This window comes from Hippopotamus amphibius, chromosome 4, assembly GCF_030028045.1.
Source record: "Hippopotamus amphibius kiboko isolate mHipAmp2 chromosome 4, mHipAmp2.hap2, whole genome shotgun sequence".
In the NCBI taxonomy this organism is placed as follows: Eukaryota; Metazoa; Chordata; class Mammalia; order Artiodactyla; family Hippopotamidae; genus Hippopotamus; species Hippopotamus amphibius.
In genome coordinates, this window is record NC_080189.1 from 147,667,983 (window position 1) to 147,694,323 (window position 26,341).

A 26,341-nucleotide genomic window follows, 5' to 3' on the forward strand; every position below is an offset into this window, starting at 1 on the left:
AAGAGTCCCTGGTTCCAGTCAGTCCTAGTAACTAGGTCAGTAACCCAATATTAAGCTAGTTTGATTTAGGTTTCTGTCACTTGCAGTCAGAAGAGCTCTGACCGACATCGAACAAAAAAAGTATAAAGAAACAGAATAATATACATCTTAGTGCTATTCCCAAGGGGCAACAACTGATAACATTCTATCATATGTACTTGTGATCTTTTCACTAAGCTTTATGTTTGTTTGTTTTTCATTATATCATTTTCTAGTATTATTGGAAATGTTAATAAAAAATTATAGTTTCCACTACTGTTCCCATAATATTGGATGTTAAGATTATTTCCAAGTTTTTAATGCATGGTGGGCATAAATTTTTGTTTGTATTTCAAATTATGTCATTGGGATAGAAAGAGAATTACAGAGTCAAAGAATATGAATACTGATGTTTTAAGTTTTTTACTTCTTTTTTTTTGGTTGCACTGCGCATCTTGTGAGATCTCAGTTCTCTGACCAGTTATCGAACATAGGCCATGGCAGTGAAAGTCCAGAATCCTAACCACTAAGACACCAAGGAACTCCCCAGTTTTGCTTCATTTTTTTTAAAATATGCATACTACTGAAATAGTGTGATTTATTTATAAATGAGAACAACAGCAAAAAAACAACAGCATTTCATAAGTTGAAAAAGGTGACCCTAATAGTACCCTTTTATTTTTCTTCAAATTTGGAGCTTTTTGTGTTTTAATTATGTAAAGATGAGAAGTCAGTCTTGTAACCTAAAAATATTTACTTATTAAAACTATATTAATACTTTCATAAACAATACCAAAAAGATGGGACACACTTGCAGTTTATAGAACTGTGTGTCAGTCATGCCAGATCCCTGCAGGGGGGAATTCCCAGCATGACCTCATTCATTTGTGAGGACACAGAGCAATCCTTGTTAAGAAGTACACATTCATCGAACGTGTCCAGTGTGGTCAGCACTCCATTTCTTGATGGTTTCCTTCTGCTATGAATGTGCATGTCCAGTTTACCCTCCTCATCCACCGGCTATTGGAGGAGGATTAGGGCCACACAGATGATTAATTCGACCCATTCTTCTGGGGGGCGGGTTCCTGGTGGCCCTCTTCCATCATCATATCTGGAATCAGATAAGCTTCCACAGCCTGTTCTCTGTTTCACAACTTGCTGAAGCAGAGTTCTGGAAAACAAAACCACGAACTCAGCTGTTCCCCAGAAGAACTCTGTTATAAAAAATAATCTCCTTGGGGACTGACTCCTGCCATCCAACACTTGTGCATTCGAGATGTAAACCATCTTGCCTCCAGAGCGACAGTTCCCAGTTTTTTACTTCTGTTGAAAAAGTGATAAAAAGAGTTAAACAAGTCACAAGAATATAAAAGTTGTTAGACTAGCATTTCTGACCTTCAGTCATGTTTTTTCTTCCTCAGATTCTTTCTCTCTACATATATATGTATATATACATGTAAATGTGAACACTTGGGTTTTATCTTCCATTTTTTGGTTATTATAAATAATACGGCTGTGAAAATGGGTGTATCTTCCTCTGCCAGTATTTAAAAAGCCCATCAAATTATGGCGGTAGAAATACTTGTGTGTACTTTGACTTGAACAATTTTAACAGTGAATTTTTAAATAGCTGAATGGTATTGAATTGCCCCCCCTCCCCAATGAAGGACATTTAGGCTTTTTCCAGTCTTTTGTCACTACAAACAAGTCCGTATTGAGTACCCTTATATAATCGAACATCACAACTGTGCAAATATATCTGTAAGACAGATCCCTAGAGGAGAAAGTACTGAGTCAGAATATGTGCATTTTTACTGTGCACAGCATCCCCCAAATGTCTCCACCGTGGTTGCTGCAAATAGACTCCCACCAGTAATATATGAAAGAGTGTGCTTCCTGATACCTTCACCAAGATAACATATTAACAAATTTTTATATCTTTGCCCATGTGATCAACAAAAATTTGTTTCTTTTTGTACTTGTAATTTGATGGATTGCCCTCCAGAAAGATTGTACTAATTTATACTTCCATCTGTAATATGTGGAACTATATGCCTTGTTTCATCTTCACCAGCATTAAGCACCCTCATCACCTTCATTACTTTAAACCTCCACTAATTTATTTATTTAATTTTTTTAGAAACATTATTTTTTGGCCTATTTATTTTTTTAAGCAACTCTTTATTTGATTTTTGGCTGCATTGGGTCTTCGTTGCTACGCACGGACTTTCTCTAGTTGTGGCAAGCAGAGGCTACTCTTCATTGTGGTGCATGGGCTTCTCAGTGCAGTGGCTTCTCTTGTTGTAGAGCATGGGCTCTAGGCACACAGGCTTCAGTAGTTGCGGCACATGGGCTCAGAAGTTGTGGCTTGCAGACTCCAGAGCGCAGGTTCAGTAGTTGTGGTGCACAGGCTTAGTTGCTCCGTGGCATGTGGGATTTTCCTGGACCAGGGATTGAACCCGTGTCCCCTGCATTGGTAGGCAGATGCTCAACCACTGCGCCACCAGGGAAGTCCCAAACCTTCACTAATTTAAAAGGAGATAATAGTTATCCCACTCCATTTTTAAAGCTGACATCTTATTCATTCATGCAACATATGTTTTCCATGCACCTATAGTGTGGGACATTGTTCTGGCAACAGTGGCAAACTATTCTCCTTGCCCTCAAGGTGCTTACATTTCTTTGATTACTGGTGAGTCTGAACATTAAAAAATGAGCAGTTTCAAGTTGTATTTTAAACTAGGAATTGTGCATCGCCTCAGACATTTTAAGGATATAGGAGATAATGGTAACTAAAAGATGAAGTTTATCATTCTGATGTAAGTGACAGCTATGGATCTGTAGTGGGAAAATGGCATCTCCTCACTCATTACATGACTACTTCCATTCTGTTACCTAGAAGGGAGACTCTAGAGGTTGCGAGAAAGTAAGCTAAATACAGTGGCAGATACCACTAATTGACCCCCAGTGTCTATTGTCCCCTTCTTCCTTTTAGAAATAGAATTATCTGATCTCTTAGTAGGACATATGGCCACTCAGCTAGAGGTATATTTCCCTGGGAGCTAGGCCTTGGACATGTGACTAGGATCGGGCCAATGATGTGTAAGAAGTGATGTAAACAATATCTTGATTGTTTCTTAAGGTGGAAGCTCCTCCTCTAGACTTCTTTTTTCCTTCAGGCTGGGAAATGACAGGGACTGGAAATCAATGTTGAGGGTCACATAGACAAACTGCCAGCCTGGGATTTTAGATGACCCCGTGAGGCAGAACTACCTTGTCAGTCTAGATTACCTTTCTCTGGACTCTTACGTGAAAGAAATAAACGTCTGTCTTATTGAAGTCACTGTAATTTGGGGCTTCTGGGACAGCAGATTGCCCCGTATACTAATTGATATAGGTACATAATGTGATATGGTATAATAGGTGCTACAGAGGCCTAAAATATCTGTTCTAGTTGGTTTCTATAAAGCCTGGAATTTCCTCATTGGAGAGTCTACCTTCTGGGTTAAGGTTTTGCAAAATAGATTCTGTAGAATACTAGCTTCTCAGATAATAAGAGTTATTGAGATATTGCTAGAATAAAAGGGCTGGTGTAAATTAAGATTGGAACATGCGAAGTCTTACCACGTTTCTTTACTGCAAGCTTTCTCAGATAATTTCGTATACTTGTGTGCATTATGAACATGCAAGAATGTCATAAAATACATCTTGAAAAAATACGTTTCCAAAAAAGAAGTATTTCCAAAACTTAAGTGATCACTTAAGTGGCCAAAATTGAATCCATTTTTGTGGATTTTGTGAGCATTTCAAAGGATGAATGTTACTTTGAAACACATCTTGGGAAAAGCTAATTAAGACTCTAGACTCCAAGAACCCTTTTTTAAGGATTCTCATTGCAAGGCTAAGAAATTTACATAGCTCCTGGTCATGAACATTTTCTCTAATAGATTTTGGAAGCGTTTCATTTTGGCAGTAACCCTAAAAAGAGGAGTGAGCTTATATATAGATTCAGTGATTTGGGGGGTGGGGAGGGGTCTAGAGGAAGGACGATAACAGACTTGGTACTCTGGGATTACTCTAGGCAGATTAGGTCACTGGAATATGACCGCTATCTGATGATCTCATCTCTCTGTACATTAGTCAGTTATGGCTTCAATAACGGGCCTAGCGAATAAGCATAAGGTCGTAGTGACTTACATAATAAACATTTTTCCTACCCCCAGACCTGAGGGTGAGCTAGGGTGACTCTGATTTGGGCTGTGAATTCAGTTCAGGTCTCTTCCACACGTCCTTCATTCTGCAACCAACAGGTACCCAAGGAATGTTATTCTCATGGCAAAAGTATAAGAGGATGGAATCTCTAAGGCAGCAAGTCAATCCACGCAGGTACACTTAAAGCTTTGGTTGGGTATTATATCTGTTCACATTCCATTGGTTCTCAGGCCTTTGGACTTGGACTGGAACTAAACCATTGGCTCCCCTGGCTCTCCAACTTGCCAAGTCACCCTGAAAGTCTTGGGACTTGCAAGCCTTCATAATCGAGTGAGCCAACTTCTTATAATAAATTATATATGTATATGTACACACATATGTACATATATAATATGTATGTATATATACTTACTGCAGAGATATTGTGAGTTCTGTTCCAGACTGCTGCAATAAAACAAATATTGCGATAAAGTGAGTAGCATGAAGCTTTTGGTTTTCCAGTGCACATAAAAGTTATGTTTATGCTATACTATAGTCTGTTAAGTGTGCAATAGCTTTATGGCTAAAGAAACAATGTACATATTTTGATTTAAAAATACTTTATTGCTAAAGAATGCTAACCATCCTCTGACGATGTGGGGTTGCAACAAACCTTAAATTTGTAAAAAAATGAAGTATCTGTGAAGCACAATAAAGCAAAGAGCAATAAAACAAGGTATGCCTATATATAGAGAGTAGTTAAAAGGGTAAAATTTGCTCAATGAGAAAAGGACAGTCTCTTCAACAAATGGTGTTGGGAAATCTGGATATCCAAATGCAAAAAAAACAAAGTTGGACCTTTATCTTATGCAATATACAAAAATTAATTCAATGGATTAAAGACCTAAATGTAAGACCCCAAACTTATAGAACTAGAAGAAAACATAAGCAAAAAGCTTCATGACACTGAATGTGGCAATAATTTCTTGGATATGATGCTAAAAGCACAGTCCACAAAAGCAAAAACAGACAAATGGGACTACATCACACTTTTGGTCATCAAAGGACATAATCAGTAGAATGAAAAAGTCTTGGAATGGGAGAAAATATTTGCAAATCATGTATCTTAAAAGAGGTTAATATCCAGAATATATAAAGAATTCCTACAACTCAACAATAAAAAATCAAAAAACCAGATTTAAACAGGGGCAAAGGACTTAATAGATATTTCTCCAAAGATGATATACAAATGGATAACAACCATAGGAGGAGTGAAATTAAAAAATAATAATGCACTTCATGATTAATCATTGCCCATAGAGTTTAAAATCCTTACTATAAATGCTGTATCATCCACTGAGAATATCCTTTCTCTCTGCCCTGCCAGAGTGCTCCTACTCACTCTTTAAAATGCAATATCACCTTGCCTGTGGGGCCTTGTAAAACTTAGGGACACGTTGTACATACCTCTTTTGTAGTATGTTAGCATGAATAGTTTGTAGGTCCATATCAATCCATTTAAATTAGTTCTTAGATACTAAAGATTGGTCTGTTCATCTTTGAATCCCCAGTGACGAGGCTGGCACTTGGCACATGGTCGCTGGGATTTGACTTAAATTAAGTAAACCGATTCAACAAAGCCAAGCTTTGAGAGCTTTTCAGATCTGGTGTTTCTAGAGTTTGGAAGTGGACCTTTATCAGAAGTTTGCTCTTCTGGTACAGACCTGGTTTTATGTTTATGTACAAGTGCATTGGCATTTTTAAGACTTGGGCTTCATCAAATTGGCGCTGGGGAGCTCAGATCTCCACTGAATGTTGCCATATTTCAAAATTTACATCAGAGAAAATGAATGGGGAACATTTATGACATCTATGACCCAGACCCTTGAGACGTATGCCTATGAGGTATATGATCATCAGGCATAAAAAGTGATATGATCAGATTTAGGATACTTTAGCAAAGATTGTACTTAACTGTTTTCTTTTCTTTATAAAAATTATCTTGGTTTACAGACACATCTAACAGTTTTCATGGGGAAACCTGGCTAAGAAAGACTGAAAAGTGGTCTGTCAGTGTGAAATAATGAAAAAATTTGGAATTACAGGAAAAAAAATTGAAAGGCAGTTTTATTCATAGGCCATGTAATAACTTAGAAAAAATTTTCTTGTAGGCTCCGTGGAGATCTGCTGTGATAAAAGAGAGGATCACTTCGTATTTAGCATTTCAATGGCTACTATGTTGGAGAATGTGTCTAACGGGTTTAAAGTGTTTAATAGTTTTTCACCTTGGATACTTTACACATGGACTCAATCTGGTTCATGCATTTAGTTTACATTGTTAATATGCACCATTTAAAATAACTACTGTCTGATGATCTTCAGACTCCTGCACCATCTACACATTGCACTGACCAGTTGAATCTTCAATTTGCATTGAGATTTAGGTCAGTAATAGAGAAGCTACTGCATGAATCCTCACTACTTAAAGTGTGGTCCCAGGCCAGTAGTATCAGCATCACCTAGGAGCTTGTTAGACAAACAGAATCTCAAACCTCACCCCAGACCTATTGGATCAGAATCTACACCTACACAAGACCTTCAAGCTATTAATATGCATATTAAAATTTGAAAACACTAGCTTGGAGCACTCATCTCCAAAGTAGGGTACATTTCCTCCAAGGGATGGCCAAGAATATTCCTTGGAGAATGTAAACAATAGTAAGTACTTATTCATCTTTATACACTTGTATAATTTTTATTTCGTGAATTTTAATATGTATAATATTGCATAGCAGTACATGAATACAACTTTAAGATAATAAAAATAAAATAACTAAAGGCAAATCTTAGCCTAATTTATTCCTTCTTGAAAAAACACAAATTCTATTTTAATATACCTTGACTCATACTGTGAGCTCAGTATTTTGACACTATCAGTTTGCTACTTGATTCAAAAATCTGTGCTCATTCTTGGGAAGACATAGATGTGATAAGATATCAGAGTATGACTGCATAATGAAACTAGAAGTAAGAGACTCTTATTCGGTGAGACTGTATGTATTCTTAGAACTAGTGTGTGTTCACTGGAGATATTTTGGAAAATCTACCTGGGATGATCGGGATAGGATACTTGATCACTTAAAAAATTTTGTTTTTTTATTGAAATATAGCTGATTTAAAATGTTGTGCCAATCTCTTGATCACTTTTAAGATCCCTGATGATTACTCATGCAGGGGCAGAATTTAATCCATCCTTATGCCCATTAAGTGCTAATAAAATAAATTTGCCAATGAGTATTACATTTATACTAGGATATATTCAATATCATCCATATGTTAAAAAACACAGTAAGAATATATACTTATTAAATAAATAAAAATGAATACAAATGTATTATATTCCCTAATTTTAACCAAATATATATTTTGGGTTTCTCTTTGGCACGTTTCCTACATAGCTCACCCTTAAAAAGCAAAGAAAACAAAACAAAAACCCCAGAACAACCCTTGTTTTTCTACGGCTAATTTTTATGATTTCCTTATAGCTAATGACTTTTCAACACAGGAATCCTCTTGAAGGTAGTTGTCCAGGCTCTGGATAAGATATGTGTGGGGAAACTACACTTAATTGTTTTCTCAGGACCCAACAGCTCAGATTCCACTGTCTGGTCCTTGATACCCAGTAGGGAAGTGAAGCACACTAAGAAAGGAAAGGGTGACATTTTCTTTTCCTGCACTCATCCATCCTTCTCTTTCTATTCTCCAAACACACACACACACACACACACACACACACACACACACACACACACACGTCTGCTGTGCTTAGAAATCGGGAACACGTTGCTTAATTTTATTAATATGCAACATATCATCCATGATGATAGCTTGGTTCATTTACATCTTTAAAAGTCTTCCTTAAAAGCAAATTCTCAAGGGGTGGAAGGTTGGGCTCTTCATACCTTAAACTGTTAACCATCCACACCAGAATGATCACGTAAGGAACTTGGGAAGGTAGGACAATACCTGAGGGAAGGGCAGACCCATTAGGGAGCAAAGTATATACAGATGAAGAAGGTGGAAGAGTCCAAACCCAGCCCTGCCTCACCTAGCTCTACACCTCGAAATAGTCCTAGGGGGTCACAGGTTGTTGACTCAATAACAATTACTTTGTCTTACATTTGTAGTCCTTGGCAGGTCACAGTGTACTTTCACTCTGTAATTGATTTGATCTTCTTAACCTGTGGGGTGGTGGGGGGAGGGGTGCATTTTATTAACTCTTTTTCTCTTCGTATAACTACATGGATCTCAAATAGAATGATGTCCAACACACACATTTCAATGTGAAAAAATAGAGGTGAGTTGATATTTTCCAAATCTAAAGGCTAATTAGAATCTAGATTTCCTGATGCCTAAACTCTACATTCCGTTTACTATTCTTCGTAGACTCTAGACATCTGCTCAGTTCAAATACAATATTAGGAATATATCCATAGAGATAATATTTTTAGAAAGTATATCTGCACATAAATAGCTTTTCTGTACATCACCGCTATTTCAAAGCATTATCTAAAAAAGCTTAGTGAGTACATTTTAGCTAATGCCCCCAATTGTCTGTCAAACTTTAGCCAACATGTATCATCTGGAACCCAGCCTCTATTTGAAAGTAAGTGGAAAAAAACCTTGGAGCAGTAAGGAAAACAATCACCCTGAAGACCATCCACTAATGCTTTAAGATTCATAGAACCACTCTTAGGCCCTACCCCAAGATGTATTGATGTATTTTTGTGCTCTAAATAGGGATAATACTTTAACCAGCTTAGCCATAAAGTTCCCCAATTCAAGCAAGTGAAATGATTTAAAGGAATGGTTGACTAACTGTTAGAGTCACTATTCATTCAACAAATAACTTTTTAAGTGCATACTGTGCTCTGCTACAGTAAATGCCAGAGAAAAAAAGATGAAAGTGTTGAGAGGAAAAACACATAATTACAGTGATATGATAAGTGCCACTTGAAAGGAAGGTATAAATTCCTGTCTGAGCACAGAATCAGCCATGTACTATTCTGTTTATGAGGGTGAGACAGAGCTTCCTGGAGCACATGACATATAGTAACGCTGGGAGATTGGGTAGGTAAGAAAGAACCTGGCCCTGTGGGGAACAGATTCATGTGGCTAGAGATGTGACCATACAGAGAGGTAAGGCCTGGGTCTTAGAGACTTTGTATATTAAGGAATTCAAATGGTATTTTACAAGCAATGAAGAGCCATTGAAGGTTTCAAACTGGAATGTGAGGCTGGGATAAGTCTTGAATTCTGAAAGTTCTATCTGAATATAGTTGGAATGTAGCCTGGAATGAGGACCAGACTCTGGGTGCCAAGTAGGAAGAGGCTGCAATAATTCAGTCAAGAAATGGTAGGTGCCTAAACTATAATAGTAACCCTAAAAATGGAGGGGAAAGCACTGATTCAAGAAACAGTAAAAGAGCAGACATGTATAGATGTAGTGATCTGGTGGAGGCGGTGGGAAGAAAGGGAGAGAAGACTCCAGAGTGAGTCACAGATTTTATATTTGGCCAATGGATGAATGAGGAACACAGAGTGGGGAACAGATTTACAGTAAAGATAATAGTTTAAATTTTCATATACAGAGTCATAAGTGACTAGGACATTCTGAAGACATCCGTTAGAGAACTGGATCTACCAGTCTGGAGTTCAGGGCACAGGTTCAGACTGGGACAATCACAGTAGGAAGCTGGCAGCTTTGGCTAATAGCAGGAGGCAGTGTAGACAGAAGGTTTAGAGAGCACAGACTTCTGGAAACATTTGTGGACAAACTGCCATACACGCTTCAAGAGCTCTTGATATGTTTCCTGTCCAACGGCTTAGGACAACATGACTTCGTTTCCTAATGCCTGCCTTCCCTCTTGCCTCCCACAACATTCTCCAAAGAACAGACTGGTGATATTTTTGTTTTTTTGTTTGTTTGTTTGTTTTGTTTTTTCTTTAAGAAGTTTTATTGAGATACCATCGACATACAATAAACTGCATATATGTAAAGTGTCCAATTTTATGTATTTTTTTCTTATTAGTAATGTATATACGGCAATTCCAATCTCCCAAGGCTGGCGATATTTTAAAGTGGAAGTCATGTTTTATTGTTCCTTGCTTCTCAGAATCAAATCCAAATGGTTTGGCACATGACCCCTGGAGTGTATAACACTGTGATCCAGCCACTGTGCTCCTCCCTCAGGGTCTTTGTACTTGCTGTTCCCTATGGCTGGAATGCTCTTTTCTAGGTCTTGCAGGCTGGGCCCCTTGCACCGTTCAAATTTCTCTTCTGAAATGTTACTTCCTCAGAGACCTTCCTTGACCAATCTAATGTATGTCCCCACCTCTACCCTTTCCCCATTCTCAATTCTGTCACTGTTACTGACTTTATAGCATTGACCATTATCTGAACGTATTTTATTTACTATCTACTGTATTGGAAATGGTGAGGTACAAAGGTAAATTTCCACATTTATTATTTTTAAGGGAAACTGGAAAGGTGGGATGGAATCATATAGCTGAAGGTCTTTTTTGTTTTTAATAAATTTATTTATTTATTGGCTGAGTTGGGTCTTTTGTTGCTGTGCACAGGCTTTCTCTAGTTGTGGTGAGTGGGGGCTAGTCTTTGTTGTGGTGTGCGGGCTTCTCACTGTGGTGGCTTCTCTTGTTGCAGAGCACAGGCTCTAGGTGCATGAGTTTCAGTAGCTGCAGCACACAGGCTCAATAGTTGTGGCTCACAGCTCTAGAGCACAGGCTCAATAGTTGTGGCGCACAGGCTTAGCTGCTCTGTGGCATGTGGGATCCTCCTGAAGCAGGGATCGAACCCATGTCCCCTGCATTGGCAGGCAAATTCCTAACCACTGTGCCATCTAGGAAGTCCCTAGCTGAACGTCTTGAATTCCCACTGAGGGGTTTTAATCTGCTAGTTTCAAGGAGCTACAAAAATGTTTGAAGTAACACATTTCAATCAACTATACTACGATATAAAATAAAGTTAAAAAATTAATTTTGTTGCTAAAAAAAAGTTTGAAGTAGATCAGTAACCTTGTCAAATGTTTTAAAAATGTTTGGTTAAGATACTGTAAAATATAATCACTCCATAATACTCTGACCCTATACTGTACTCACTTACTGAGACACTATTCACTTTTACTGGTTTAACCACACAGAAAATTTGTAAATAAATGAACTGAATGACAAGATTATTAAAAACTCTAGACATGATACCTGAAATTAATTTGATGACTTTAGTTTTGTAATAGAATTGCACAGTTGGTCCCAATCTACTTTATTATCTAGTTCCTCTCTATTTCAGTGTGGGAGGCATACAAAATCAAATGTCATGTAATTTTAACATGAGGACCAAACTGTACCAAGGCTGGCTCTTCTACACACTCAGTAATGTAGTTCTGTTCACAGTTTTAAGCCAAACCACTGGTGGACCTAACTGTGGCATAACCAGACTTTGGCTAATGGAAGTGCTTTAAAGATGGGGTAATACTGAGCTCTTTTAGTAAGGTTGGGAATGGAAAGGTCCTTGGAACTTTCAATTTAATTCCATTAAAACCTACAGGGTATCAGATTCAGATTTTGGGACACCCAGATGAATAAGACACATTTCTTTCCTTTAACCTGAGGATGAATTCTAATCATTTAGCTCTGAGTATGCAGTACAATTAAGTGAATTAGGTAATTCTGTATAAAGATCAACAGAGATTATTTTCCCAGAATGACTCCTCTTATCCTTATATTTGCCAGCGTATGAAATGTTTGTGGATTTTTTTCTTTTCTCCGCTTTCCCAGGGATAAATAACTTTCTCAACGTAAGGTATGTATAAATATAAAGTTTATTTAGCATAGTGTTTAGAAAAATAAGTTCACATCATTTCAGAAAACAAATAAAACACTTAATTGTCCAGGCATAAACCCCTATTACAGTACAACATACATACTTTAGATCTCTTTGGTTGGGTAATTAAGCACAGAATGTTCTGGGACATGCTCTGTGTGCCATCACCTAACAGTGCAGTAAAGACTCTGTTACCCCACCCCATGATATACATTCCGTATAGATTTTCTTTTTGTAAGGCACAGTAAAACCATATTGAGTATGTAACTGGTTGCCTCTAACCATACAGTACATGCAACAAAAGAATAAAAACTTTTTGAGAACCCTGAAAGCCAAGAGTCACATGCTATATAATTCTGATTAATAAAATGTATGATGGAAATAAGAAATTAACATGAAATGTATCAATTAGATACAAAATAACTGTTAGGCTCTATTATCTAAGTTCTAGGAAGACTTTGAAACATCTTCTATAAAATGTAATTCTTTTCCCCCCAGTTTTCCTGAATTATTTATATTTTTATGAGATGATCTGTCAGAAACATCTTAAAGAATGAAGAACTTCTGGTTATGTACTAATGCACACTTGTCTAACATGTAGTAGAGCAGGCTGCCATAGCTACCCAATTATCCAGCTTTCAACATGCAAGACACAAGGGCATACACAGGGAGATTTAAGGTCAGTGTGCAATTCAACTACAAATTTTATCTATGGCTATAACACCTACCTGCCTTTCATAACACAAGAAAGGCACTGAAATGTGTATAATTCAGTCTTTTCATTACTATGAATATATGTGAGCTATAAAGCAGTACAGCACAGGTGCTCTTGACTGAGGAACAAATGCACCTTCTCTTTAAACAACAGACTGTCCTTTAGTGATGTAACTAAGAGCTAACTAAATTATTATGCCAAATTCTGGCTGACAGAGTGCATAGATAGGCTCACACCAAAAATCCCACAGCCAGCAGCAGGGGTTGGGGTTTGCAAGGAGAGTTATTTATCCCTATTCTGATTCCTCTTTGGGGACCATTAAAGGGTCATTTGCAGCATCTTCAAGCATTGGTTTATGTAAGAGAGAAATTCTCCCAAGGGTTCTGAGTCTGGCCCTTGGTATTGCAAAAAAAAAATTTGCAATTCTGTGCAAGGAGATCATGGGGTTTATCTTATTTCATTCACATATATATGGGCTACATACCAACTGGCCCTTATTTTACTGAAAGAACAGAAAAGAACAATAAGTTCTTTATAATGTGCATTGATTCTTACCTGGTATATTGTATAGCTACCTGGAGTAATTATAGGGGTATAATTACATCATGTTGGAGTATGAAGAGGTTTCCTAAGTAAGTCTTAAGTTTTGTGCTATCTTTTTTCTTTCTTAAGGAAGGAAAGAGGAAGAACTGTGAATAAAAGAGAGGCTTATATTTTTGGAAGACATATAAAACTTTTCCAGTTATATATATATATAACATATATAACTTTTTAAACCTTCCCATCTTTCTTATTGGATGGGTATTTAAAAATAATTAACAAACTCTTGATATTCGCAGCAATCAAGTGGAAAACATCATTTTCATGTAAACTACACTATAGAACCATGTAATTAATCTCAGTAACATGATCAGCATACACCCAAAGAAACAAACAAGCTGTATAAGTAGTGGTGGAGTGGCAGAGAACTCTAAAACACCTGACATTGTAAAACAAAACAAAAAACATGAATTTCAGCAGTTTAGGAACATTCACTAATTCCACAAAAAAATGGGATCTAAGTTCTTTATCAAAATGATGGTGGAGAAAAAAAGTTATGGGGGAGGAATTCTTCAAAGGGCTCTTCATCTATGCCTGCAAGTTCCATTTGCAATAACAACAAAAGTTAAATCCTCTGTGGCCCTGATTCAACATGCCAGGCTGATGGGCATGTAGAGATCTAGAGTGGACCCTTTGTTCTGATTTTTAAAGAGAGCGAGATGTGGTGACATCTTCATGTTCAACAACTTTCCATCACCTGTGAAGAGATCATTTTCTCACTTTTCTTGTTTTTCAGAGACCAGAGACTTTACTCATTACATAAACGTATTTGTATTATTACATCTTCTGTTCAGAGTCCTGATAAAAACTGTAACTATAGCTCACAAGATTATCAAACAAGCTTCTTACAGAAACCTTGAAAAATTTACTTTTAAAGAAGACATGATAATATAGTGCAAACATCAGTCATATGTCATAATGTAACAACTGAGTCAAAACATTTAGAACTAAGTTTCAACAGGACATAATTCTGCTCAATAGAAGTTACATATTCTTTCTTTACTTTAAAATGCTTGTTTTCCTAGTCTCCAGAATTGGTTTTACATGGTAGTCTATAACTGTTACTTTTATTATAACAAAAAGTATCAACAATAATTAGTTGTTCAACCACTTGCATCAAAAACATTAACTATAATAAGTGAAACTTAAGTTCTTCCGATTTAAAGCAATTCTGTGAAATTAACCCTGTTGGATAGTAGAAAAGAGTCATCAGTGCTTCTGTTGACACTTCTGTACCTTAGTAAGAATAATAAAAAGGCCACAAGGTAAAAAGGCACATAGAATTCTATAGAAAATATATTTAAATGAATCAGAGAGTTGCTAAATAAAGAACAAGGATGTGAAAAAAAGTACCAAAATTCCAATATTGTGAGTTATTTCCTGTTTCAGTGTTATTAATATTGGCCCTAATAGACTCCTGATAAAAATCATTACTTTTAAAATCCTACAAAAAGTAAAACTTTGTTGGAAATAACTGTTCACTTCCTGTTCAAACAATAAAAATAAATTAAACAGTACGAAAACATTTTTCAGTTCATAGTGTCTGAAGAGAAACATATACAGCATAAATAAAATTCACTGTCATTACCCAAATCCTTGCTTATAGGACTAATATATTTACACTCATACTGAAGTATGTTTCAGAGTTTTTAGTGGAGTTGCGAACTTTCTCAGCTATACTGAACTATTAGCAATCACATTTGGAAATGTATAGAGACAGACAAAGACTTTCACAAAAATGCTGGAAAACAAAAATGCATATATTAAAAAATATACCTTTAGAATAGTGTGGAGTACCATTTATGCTTCTTAATCTAACCAATGCCCGTGAAGGAAAAGTAAACAAAAAGAATTGTATTGTTTCTAATGCTCTGTAGCGATATTCAATTTTCTACCTTTTGTGTATACATTTTTAATTTAGAAAACTATCAAGTTCCATTTGACCTTAGAATTATATTAAGTCAACCAAATGATACACTTTTACTTCTTGATATATTCATCTTGTTCCTCTGTCTCCAACCATTTAAAAGAGAACACATGTGAACAAAAAGGCTGCAGTAATGCTGTTCTACTCCTGCGTATTTAACTGTGATCTTCATGCAGATCAATCCAAAGTCTCTCGAATGCATTTACTTGCAAAACTAATGTTTCCCTTTAAATGGGAAAACACTGTATGTCCTCTGGTCTTCATGAAAAGATTTGCCTGCTGATGCCAGGGAGAAAAAAAAAAGGAAATTAAGTTTACAAGTCTTGCATATCTTCATCCAATTGGACAGTCTGGAGCTTGGCAAGCTCTTTTTTGTCTGTTTCCAGGTCTTCACAAACAGTCTCAACCATGCCCTCTAGGACATACTTGGATTTGGAGTCCAGCATCATTAAGTTGCTTGTTGCTTTGCTCTCTGAATTTGTTAAGAAATTCTCTTTTATGTTAGCTACTGATTGCATAACCAAATGATGTTCTCTGACAAAATCCTGGTGTACTGTGGGGGAGGGGTGACCCACCTGGTCTTCAGCTGTGGGAACTATTTCCCCAAGGGCAGCCTGGGTCATGGGTACTGATAATAGATCTTGACTAGTAATAAGGGAGCAGTTCTGAAGAGTTGCATAGTTAGTGTTGCTGACAGATGTCACAGTAGATTTGCTTGCCACAGGTGCAGATATTGGCTGGCTATCAGCAACGTCAGGGTTTAGCTCAGTGGGATTTAGTAGGGTAGGGGGAGTCAGGGAAAAATTGTGAGTTGAGGATACATTAACTAATGAGGAGGACAGTGGGTGGAGGCCACTTTCAGAGATACTTTCAGAAGATAGGTTTGCATTTACTTGTGCATTCTGATTTACAGGCATCAACTGAGAAAACACCAGGCTCCTCTCCACGCCCTCCTGTTTAACAGATCCTATAGTCTGGCCTGAATTAGGAACAGTGTATACCACTGCACTGGGAGCAAGAGAGCTCAAGAAAACCTTTCCTTGCTGGACTGTGGCAGACTCACTTGTAAATGTGCTCCCATCTGAAGTGCTTGAATTTACTGAAATGTTACCTAAAAAAAATAAAGTACAGATTATCATTGATGGAACTGATAAGGAAAGAAAAAAGTTATTTTTTACACACATGATTTTTCTCAGGTTCCATAGAATCACCTTGAGCACTTAAAAAAAACTACAGATTCCCAGGCTCGGCTCCTGAGAATCTGACTCAGTAAGTCCCAGAAAAGGTGTATTTTTAACTCCTTAAATAATTCTGGTGACGAAGCGGGAGCGTGAACTACTGGCTTAGAAATCGAATGTGAAAAGAAAATCTTTCTAAGTGCTAATTTCAGTCAAGTTTCCGGTTCAGTATTACTAAAACTCGGTATCTCTCCGTTAGGTGATAGCTATTGCTAGCTCTGCCAGTTAGAACTAGAAAACACAAATGCAAAACAGAATGTCTTCGTTCAGGACAAGCTCAGTAACTGACATAAAATATAAATGGAAATGTAGAAAATACCACATAAATGAGCTACCCTGGGGCTTAAAGTTAACCACATAAACCTGTACAGACAAGTTGCAAACTTTCCCCAAACTAACCATAAAGTAATGTCAAGTCAACAAAACATTCAATAGGTTTTTTTTTTCCTTTTGTTGTGCTAGTTCTGAATTTTCAGTGTTGTAGTAATAGGAAGAATTAAGGATAAGAATGAAATGTGCTTTTTAAAATATAGATTAACAGAACTAGAGCTAATGCTTCTATAAAAGGTCTGTATCATTTGAGATTCTCATTATAATGTTCTATAGAGAACAGAAGTAGAAAAAGAAATGTAAGTAGAAAACTGAGATGTTCAAATCAGCTAACTCAGACAATGCAGATGAATTAGACCCTCCCCCCAACTCACACCATCAAATAAAACCCTTTTCCTTCTGAGTCTTTTCCTAGGCACAGTGAAATAATGGCAATTATCTTGCCATTAAAGGAAAGGTGGACATGGGGGAGTTTTGTGACAGAATCATTCAAATAGGATGTTTACCCTGATCTTGAATTAGATGTTCAGTAAACTCTTCATTATTTTGAGAAAACAGCTAATTCACCTAAAACATTTCCCTCCTTGAATTATTAGAATAATTTTGATTATGTTGTCACCTATATTAATAAATGTATGTCATAGGGCTGTTTATGTGTCTTCCAAACATTTTTAAGTACCCTAAATACAAAGGAATGTCTTTAAACAAATAAAAAATAAAAACACTTTATTTGAACTTAAGAAAAACATTTCTATGTATGTTTGAGCTCTTTTCTAACATAAATCTTTGTTCCAGATCAAGCAAATGAAAAAGGCTGTAAAATTCTTTTTGACTACTAAACTGTAGCAAAAGACATCTGAAATAGATGGTTACTTTGTTGTGTATATGTGAAATTGTTGGCCATTGTATATGTGAACAAAATGATTCATTATTTTCTGATAGGGCCATATATAACATAATAGTGTGACATTTTCTCAAACTGCCATTGAATATAAATAAAATATTTCTGAATGTGTAGATATCATAAAATACATAAATGAAGGGGGAAAAGCAGATGTGATGTAAAACTTGATATTTAAGGATAGCTGCAAATGAATTATAAATTGCACAATAATTTCAAAATCAGTTTAAAAAATCCATTTGAGAAGTGATATAGGTACAAGTATAACTTTATGATGCTGAAAAAAAAAACCCCTATCTTCTCAGATTTTAAAGTAAAAGATGTAGAGATTCTGCTTTTCTATATAAATTTCAACTATAGAAAGATGATCTACTTTGTCTAGCCATTTTTAAGAGAGGCTAGTATCTATTTGAGAAAGGCTGAATCCCCAAATGCTTTACTGAGAAATGCAGTACACAATTACTCTAAGGGAACGTTGTTTCCTGGACCCATCTGGTTAAACTTATGTCTTCAACTCACCCAGGCACGTCTTAGGATTGACAGCTCTGTCATTTGATCTTAGCTATTTTAATCGAAAATGCTGTTCTTATTCATATTAAATGTCCCATTTTAAGAATTAGCTATTAGTTTGTAATAGTTTTCTATGGTAGCACTTTTTTAGATTATGTGTGAGAAGTATTCCTGCTTTTCTCCTCCTCCAATGTACATACTATGCTTTTTACTCAAATTTGTTGTCTTTAAAATGTTACCTACTACTTGGAAATTTCCTAAAGAGAGAACAAGGGTTAGAGCCACATTAAAGTATTATAAAACCAAGCACTTTGGCTTTCCCTGTGGTTTTCCTATTTCTGCCCTGTGTTGGATAGTGACTTAGCTTAATCCTTTCCATAGCCTGGAAGAATGAAGAAATAAAGAGCATGCTGCATAACTGTTGTGTGTTACTATACTACCATTTACCTAAAGAGAAACAAATGAACAGAATGGAATTTCCTGTGCAACAATTTTTCTGTTAATGCCTCAAACTAAAGTAGACCATAGCTGTGGAAATAAGAGTTGTGCACAAATCCATTTAAAAAAAAACCAAAAAACAACCATTTTACAGGAACCTGATTCTTAAGGCAAATAGTTACTTATTTTGCTTTGGTAAAAATTTGGACATCCAGATTTGCTTCCAGGAAGGCAAATATGCACTAACATCTCCCACTCCTGAATTCAAGGAGCTCTGCAACCTCCACTGCCATTCTAACCATCCCTGTTTCTATAGAGAAACAACAACACACAGCCATCCAAGATTTGCTTAAAGTCACTGAAGAACTGGCATATCAGCCTCAAGTTTCCCAAATTTCAGATCAGCGCTTTCTTTAGCAGATGCCTTAAGGCACAAACATATTTTTAAGGCTAACAGTTGCCTCCATAAATAAACCCACACATTTAGAGGGCAAGTATACATGCACAGCAACAGACAACCACATACTCCTCTGTTTTTCCTTTAGGCCTGTTAGTCTTACTTATAGGAGGAACATGAATCAAACACAAATGACCCAGTCTTTTTAGTTCGCTCTTCTAAAACACCTTTTGGTCAAATAAATAATGCTTAGGTGAAATGTACACATTCTTACCAACTGCTTGACTCATTTTGTGTTCTAGCATTATCATTAATTTTTAATCTTAAAATGTCAAGCAATGGGTTGTTTTGTAAGCACCAATTGACTTAGCATATTTCTATAATCATAGAACTGGCAGGACTTGCTGTGAACTATTTTTCCATTCAGTTGTTGGGAAAATAAAAGCCCACCCCCAGGACTTCCTAGGTGGTGCAGTGGGTAAGAATCCACCTGCCAATGCAGGGGACACTGGTTCGATTCCTGCCTCAGGAAGATACCACATGCTGTGGAGCAACTAAGCCCGTGCGCCACAACTACTGAGCCTGCGCTCTAGAGCCTATGAACCACAACTATTGAGCCCATGTGCTGCAATTACTGAAGCCCATGAGCCTAGAGCCCGTGCTCTGCAAGAATAGAGGCCACCGCAATGAGAAGCCCACACACCACAACGAAGAGTAGCTGCCGTTCGCCGCTACTAGAGAAAGCCCGTGTGCAGCAACGAAGACCCAACACAGCCAATTAAATAAATAAATATATAAATAAGTAAATTTATATATTAAAAAAAAGCCCACCCCATGATGCCAGGGAACCAAGCATGCTGGATATTACATGGATACTGTGAAGAAGGAGAAACAAATCAAGGCTATTGTACAGCTGTGGCAGCCAGTAAGGTACCAGTAACAGCAATTTATAGCTCTCACCAAATGCGTCATTTACAGCAGCTGGCTAAAACATTCACTGGTGCATTATGGTACCGAATGAGACTTTTACCTTGTGAAGCTGCCACTGAAACAGGAGGCAGCTGCAGTGGAGAGAATCCAATGCTCCCATTAAGGAACTGGCTGTTTGCTCCGGAATTGGGGATCTGGACGATGCCATACTGGTTAATTTGCACTGGTGTGGTAAAAGTCACTACAGAGCCTCCATCCTGGGAAGCCACTGTTTGAATACCTTCTCTTTTCACCTCAGTGCTGGGTATCAGGCCTGGGAATGACACAGGAGCACTGGAGCTGTAGGAGGTGGTGGCTGCTGAGTTAGCTGAAGAACTCTGGAGAACTTTGAATTCCTTCACATCCTGGGAGGTAGATCCCAGTATGTCAGTCATGGATATACCATTGCTCACAATGTTTGATGCCATTTTGGGTGGGTTCAATGACACTGTCTGTGTATTTCCCACACTTAATCCATTAAGAATAACTCCATTGGGTCCCTGAATGAAAGAATTACCATTAAGGAAGACAGGTGAAGTACTTGCAGGTACCAAACTTCCATTCAACAAAACTCCAGAAGAGCTTAATGATATTTTAGCATTTCCAATTTGTTGCATGTATACTGGCTCCATGTGACTGGAAAGGCTGAGGTTGGTGACAGCATCGGATGAACCAGAGAGTGGATGAGGAGACAAATCTTCATGACCCTTGCTGGATTCATCTTCAGTGCTAGGATTGCCATCTGACTCACTGTATAGAGGAGGAAATCAAGACATTCAGAAAATCAGGGGCATGAGAATCTACATAGTGCCAATTGTTTGGACAACCAGCCTCTAACTGCATTAAAGGCAGTGTCTAAGGAAAGCACAGCAGGAAATCTTTTAGTCTTGTTTTAGCTATAAGTTCTTTCAGCTGATTCTGACCAGGGCATCTGGGAAGAGGAACTCTCATATCTCAATAACCTTTACTAATAATAAATTCAAAGGCCAGAGGTCTGAAAGATATAAATTCAGCTAATAGAACTTACAGGAGAATTGTATGCACGTTCTTTTACAGCATTAAAATTATTTCTTACTGTAAAATATGCTGCTACCTATAACCATATTAAAAAACTCATTAAAGGGGTGTCAGTCATTTCTGTTTAGGAACTCTTTCACTTCCCCTCAAACCAATTCCGATTAGTGTGATTTGGGAGGTAAATGAAACTGTCAAAGGAGCAGGAGGTAGGAAGTATTCTGTTTTGTTTGCCAGCTAGTTAACAAGAGATCATTTTCTCACCTGCTCCCAAACTTCTACTCCACCAAACTGACAACTGTCTCATTCAAAAAGTGGCTGTCCTTGTTGTAGGAAAGGCACTTTCAACCCAAGAATTGTTATATGCAGTCGCCTTTGAATCCAAAGGAAGTCATAGGGGCCTATTTAACAAACACCATCCAGTGCCCTGGTGAGGTGGGAGGGAACGGGTGTGGGTCACTCAGTGGCCTCGTACCTATCAGACTCCTTCCCCAGCACCCTCAGTCCTTCTGTTCCAGACCAGACTGTGTTCCTCGGCTCTCCGATTTGGGGGGTAATACCAAATCCAGGGAGGGGTAGTGGTGGGTGTTTCCCATTTGGTCTGAGGCTGGGCGGGGGGAGAAAGGCGGGGGCAGGACAGAGGCAGTGTGGAGCAGGCGGGACTTGGCCCAGCATAAGATCCGACATCCCTGCAGTGCCCGGCGGTCGGTTCGCTTTCATGCAGAGGGGAGGGGATTACTCGGGCTTTGGGCTGCGGGGCCAGGAGCGCAGAAAGCGCTTTGATTTACGAGCTGAGGCTGAGCCGCCGTCGCCGTCTGCGAGGGTGACTCACCGGGGGTGCGGGTGGGAGGCAGATCCGGAGAGGGGCCTCAACCAGGCAACTGGGCCGGGGGCGGGGGTGTGGAGTGGGGGGGGGCAGGGAGATGGCGAAGCAGACTGAGTGTGGCTGGGGAGACCCGTGGAACGCGCCCGGCCGGGGAGTGGAGGCTCCGGGGCAGCTGGCCTGCCACCGCGCCCGCTCCCCACCTCCTACCCCCTGCCCCGCGGATTCCGTCGGCGACAGGATCCGCTGCCTCAAGTAGGCGCGGGGGCAGGTGGCAAGGAGTTACCAAGGCGCCTCCTCTGGGTCGCCCTACAAGTCTGCAGAGAGATGCACGCAGGTCGCAGTGAGCATTTTGTTTTGGTTACCGCGAGGCCGGGCTCGGGCACAGAGCCTTCCTCCTGCCTTGGGCGAGAAACGCCGGAGCCGGTGCTCGGGCCCCCGCGGGAGCGCAGGACAGGAGAGCCCGCGACGGGTGATCACCTTCTTCCCGCCGCGGCGGGTTCCCCGGCTCCCAGGTTCCTCCCCTGAGCAGAACCTTCGAGCTTCCTCTCTCAGCCCCGCGGGGCCGGCGACACCATCCCTTTAGGCGACCTTCTCTTTACTTTGTCCAACAATATACACAGAGACACAGACCAGGTGTCTGACTCAGGAGAACATACAAAAGAGGCAGAAAACTCGGTATTTTCTACCAGTTGGGAAAAAATACCTGGCAGTCAAAAAGTTCAAACCCGCCAGGGTGGGCGCTCAAAGAGGTGCGGAGGGGGTAGCGCCCCCACTCTTTCCTTGCGTCCTCCTGGTGCCAGCCTGCCCCCACCCCCAATCACCATACCAGGAGGGAGCCACGCAGAGTTCGGGGGCCCAGAAGGCAGCCCTCTAGCCCCATCACCCCCGCAGCGCTGAAATCCGACCCGAAGGAGTTCGGAATCAGGTTTCAAAACACCGCAGAGCCGAGCCGCACCAACACCCCACGGCTGCCGCGGCCGCGAAGGGAACCAGGGCGGGCAGGGTGAATGATTAACTCTGTCACATAAAACCTCGACGTCCCCAGACCCCCTTCTGCGCCGCCAGCCCCTCCCCCCCCCCCAGGTTTCTCCTCCTTCCAGAGCGGCCACGGCCACCTCCAGCGCCGGCGCGGGGCAGCTGAACCCTGGGGGTCCCGGAGCGCGTGCGCGCGCCGAGCCGGCGTGACCCCGTGGAGGTGCAGACCCCGGCGGGCGCCGGCCACCTCCGCGGGCCTCGGGCGGCAGCGAGAACTGCCTTTGCGGCGGCCGCACGCGCTCCTTCGCCCGGCCAGAACCGGGGCGAGAGTGGCAACTTCAAAGCCAGCGGGATGGGGGTGGGAAACCCGGCAGCAGTGACCAGCCGAGGTGGGGGCGGGGACTGAGACCTCGGCGGGCGACCAGAAACTTCTGGGGGGAGGTGGGGGAGGGTACGGAGCGCGGTTCCCCCGCCCCTCGCTACGGCTGCCCCCCTCCCCCCCCACCCCGCGGCCGGGGAGAGAGGTGGGGGGCGGGGAGAGGTGGGCAACCGGACCAGGCTGGTGGGGAAGGTAAGCGCCATGTTTGCGAGCACTTGGAGGAAAAGAAAGCTGGGAAGGGGGTGGGGGGAGAGAAAGGGGGAGGAGGAGGAAAGTTGGCGCTCACCTTTTGGACTGGGTCTCCGAGGGGTTCCGATCGCGCTGCCGGCGGTTCTTGAACCAGTTGCTGACCTGGGTGAGGGAGAGGCCGGTGATCTTGGCCAGGTGCCGCTTCTCGGCGGGCGAAGGGTAGCGATTCTGCTTGTAGAGCTCCTTGAGTGCGTTGCGCGATTTCTCCTTGAAACAATACACCGTCTCCTCGCCGTCCCAGATGGTGCGGGGCAGGGGGAATTTCCTGCGCAGCCGGTACTTGTCCACGGCGCCCAGCGGCCGGCCGCGGGCTCGCTCGGCCTCGGTGTAGCGCGCCTTGTACCAGAGCTGCTGCAGCAGCGGGTGGTTGGCCGACTCGAAGCTGTGGCTCTCGAGGATGCTGTAGAGCTCAGGGTAGATGCCCTGGTGGAAGGCCACCAGCGCCCGCGCCTTCAGCAGGCTCTCGTTGCCACGTAGCAGGTCACTCTGGGGCAGGGACCACAGGAACCGGGCCAGGCGGTCCAGGTTGCCCCCCTGCTGCAGCGCCTCGCACACGCAGGCGACATGGTCGGGCGAGAACGCCAGTGGGGTCTGCGCGGCGGCGGCGGCGGCGGCGGCCGCGGCGTGGTGGTGCCTGCCCAGAAGTTCCGAGTGGAGTTGTACCTGATCCGCCGCCACTCCGGCCGCCGCCGCCACTGCAGCCACTGCCCCTTCCTCTCCGCTCACCCTGGCGGCGGCGGCGGCCCCGGCGTCCCCCGGCTCCAGGGGGAAAGGGGCTGGAGCCGGGAGGCTCAGCCCTGCCGCCGCGCCCCCCGCCACTTCTCGGGGCGCCTCCTGCCCTTCCGAGGCGCTTTCCATCCCATTCTCCTGCTTGATGTCCGCCGCACTTGCAATCTGCCCGGTGGGGGAGGAAGAGGACATTTTTTTGTTGTTTATTTTCCTCCCTCCCTCACTCCCTCGCACTCTTTTCCTCTTTCTTTTCCCCTCTCTTACTCCTCCTTCTTCGTGTCCCTCCCCCCTCCCCCCCTCCGGAAAGCCCACTCCCTCCCTCCCGGTTTCGGCTGGATCTGGCCGATCAGGTTTCCCCCCGGCCACGCAGTCACCATTAAGATAGCTGCTAGAGCAAAGTAGTGTAAAAGGATAGCTGCTTTCTGCCGTTCCCCCAACGTGACTCCTCGGGTTGCTGCATACTATATGGCACTGGCGGCCGGGCCGGCGCGGCCGCGCCACCTCATTGGCTATTTCACATTCAGAGGGAGGAGGAGACACCGTTTCTATCCCTGTCGATCACCCGCCTCCCACTCCACCCCTTGCCGTCCCCTCTCCCCTGACCCCCAGGCACCTATACCTGAAGGGGAACGCCGACATTCTTTACAGGCCCTGTTCCTGGGCGGGAACATGCCTACTGTGGCCTGAAAACTGGACAGCAGACTCTTTCAAAGAGAGCCCCTACGATTCCAGTGGGAATATTAATCGTGTGGCCTTAAGGTCCGGGTGCTAAACTCTTAACAAAGAGACCACCCTCCACATCTAGATGACAGAAATTCACAGGACAATTCAGAAGCTTCCCTGGTGTCTCTCTACTGCTCTCACCCCCCTTTTATTAAGGATTTTGTATTTTAAAGGGTCAAGAATAAAATGGCACTAGGGAATGCTCTGAGGGGGAAGCATTCACAGTAAATTAAAATTCCAAAGGGGTGTGGAGGGAATGCTTGAAAACGGTATAAATAGCCCACTGAGAACACAAAAACAAGAAGCCTTCAAAAAAATGTGTTTAACCTTAAGTCACATTGGGAGGGCTGGCAACCCAATGAAGTTGAACGTGATACAACCTAGCATATAGAATGTTTTACCGTATGTTTATCCTGGGTCAGTAGGGTGGAAGAGATCTAACGTTTGGATTATAACAACTGTATGGAAACTTAAGCTTCTGTATGAACGTTTTTAATATAAGCATGTGAATAGATTTTTGGAGATGATATTCCTGGTAGAAACCACCTCTGTGTGCAGGTGTCTCGGACGAGATCAATGCAGGGCCAGCAGCCATTTCCACAGTATAAACAGATGGAAGACTGCCGTCTGGTTTGAGGTGAAGTGCCTGTGGGGGTGGAGTCTGCTGCTTTTTGCAGCTGTGTCTTTTTCCTTCATGATTTGCATGAGGTCTTCACTCAAAAAAGGATGAACCCATCTCTGTTTCTCTGATTACTGTGGGTCAGTTGGCTCTACCTGCTGATACTGGTTCTCAGAAATCCAACATTTTAATGACATCATCCTAACCTTTACTTCTGGGTGGCTTTGTATTGTTTCTGCTTCCCAATTACCCATAAATGCTTACTTCAGCATATTATAAAGCAGCTGTTTAGGTCATCTGCTATTGTGATCAGTTTGATGAGGTTTTCCTTTTTGTGGACAGGCTGTATTTTTATTGCTGGTCAACAACCAAGATGTCATTTGAGTTTGGACTTAATTTGCTTTTGTACTACCCTAATGAAGCCAGCACTGACATCTCTGGTAGATTCAAAATTTATAATTATAGAAAAGACCACATATTTCTATCCCATTGCAAATATCCAGTTAGGTATCGGACTTATGGACAATATCTGAAGATTCATAACTTCCTTGAGTTTTAAAAATATGCTTCTTATTTTAGAATAATTTTGACTAACAATACAGTCATAAAAAGAGTACAGAGAGTTCCCACCTACTCTTTACCTAATTTCCTGTAATGTTATCTCCCATTATAATGATACATTTGTCCAAACAA

The 26,341-nt window shown here is 41.0% G+C and overlaps 1 protein-coding gene and 1 pseudogene across 2 annotated transcripts; both read right to left on the minus strand.

Annotated features, from left to right (window-relative positions):
* Positions 1 to 1,027: 1,027 nt before the first annotated feature.
* Positions 1,028 to 1,305, minus strand: LOC130852418 (selenoprotein K-like; annotated as a pseudogene).
* Positions 1,306 to 12,089: 10,784 nt separating this feature from the next.
* On the minus strand, positions 12,090 to 24,726 carry LOC130851483 (homeobox protein SIX4). 2 transcript variants are annotated; one of them, XM_057731874.1, is made up of 4 exons: positions 24,681 to 24,726; positions 23,615 to 24,471; positions 20,196 to 20,884; positions 14,972 to 16,462 (listed from the first exon to the last, which is right to left on the minus strand). In XM_057731874.1, the coding sequence occupies exons 1-4, from the start codon at positions 24,681 to 24,683 to the stop codon at positions 15,666 to 15,668; spliced, it is 2,346 nt and encodes a 781-aa protein (XP_057587857.1). In that variant the 5' UTR covers positions 24,684 to 24,726; the 3' UTR covers positions 14,972 to 15,665. The 2 variants fall into 2 exon arrangements, with proteins under 2 accessions (XP_057587856.1, XP_057587857.1); XM_057731873.1 differs by lacking the exon at positions 24,681 to 24,726 and having other exon boundaries at positions 12,090 to 16,462; positions 23,615 to 24,563.
* Positions 24,727 to 26,341: the final 1,615 nt, after the last annotated feature.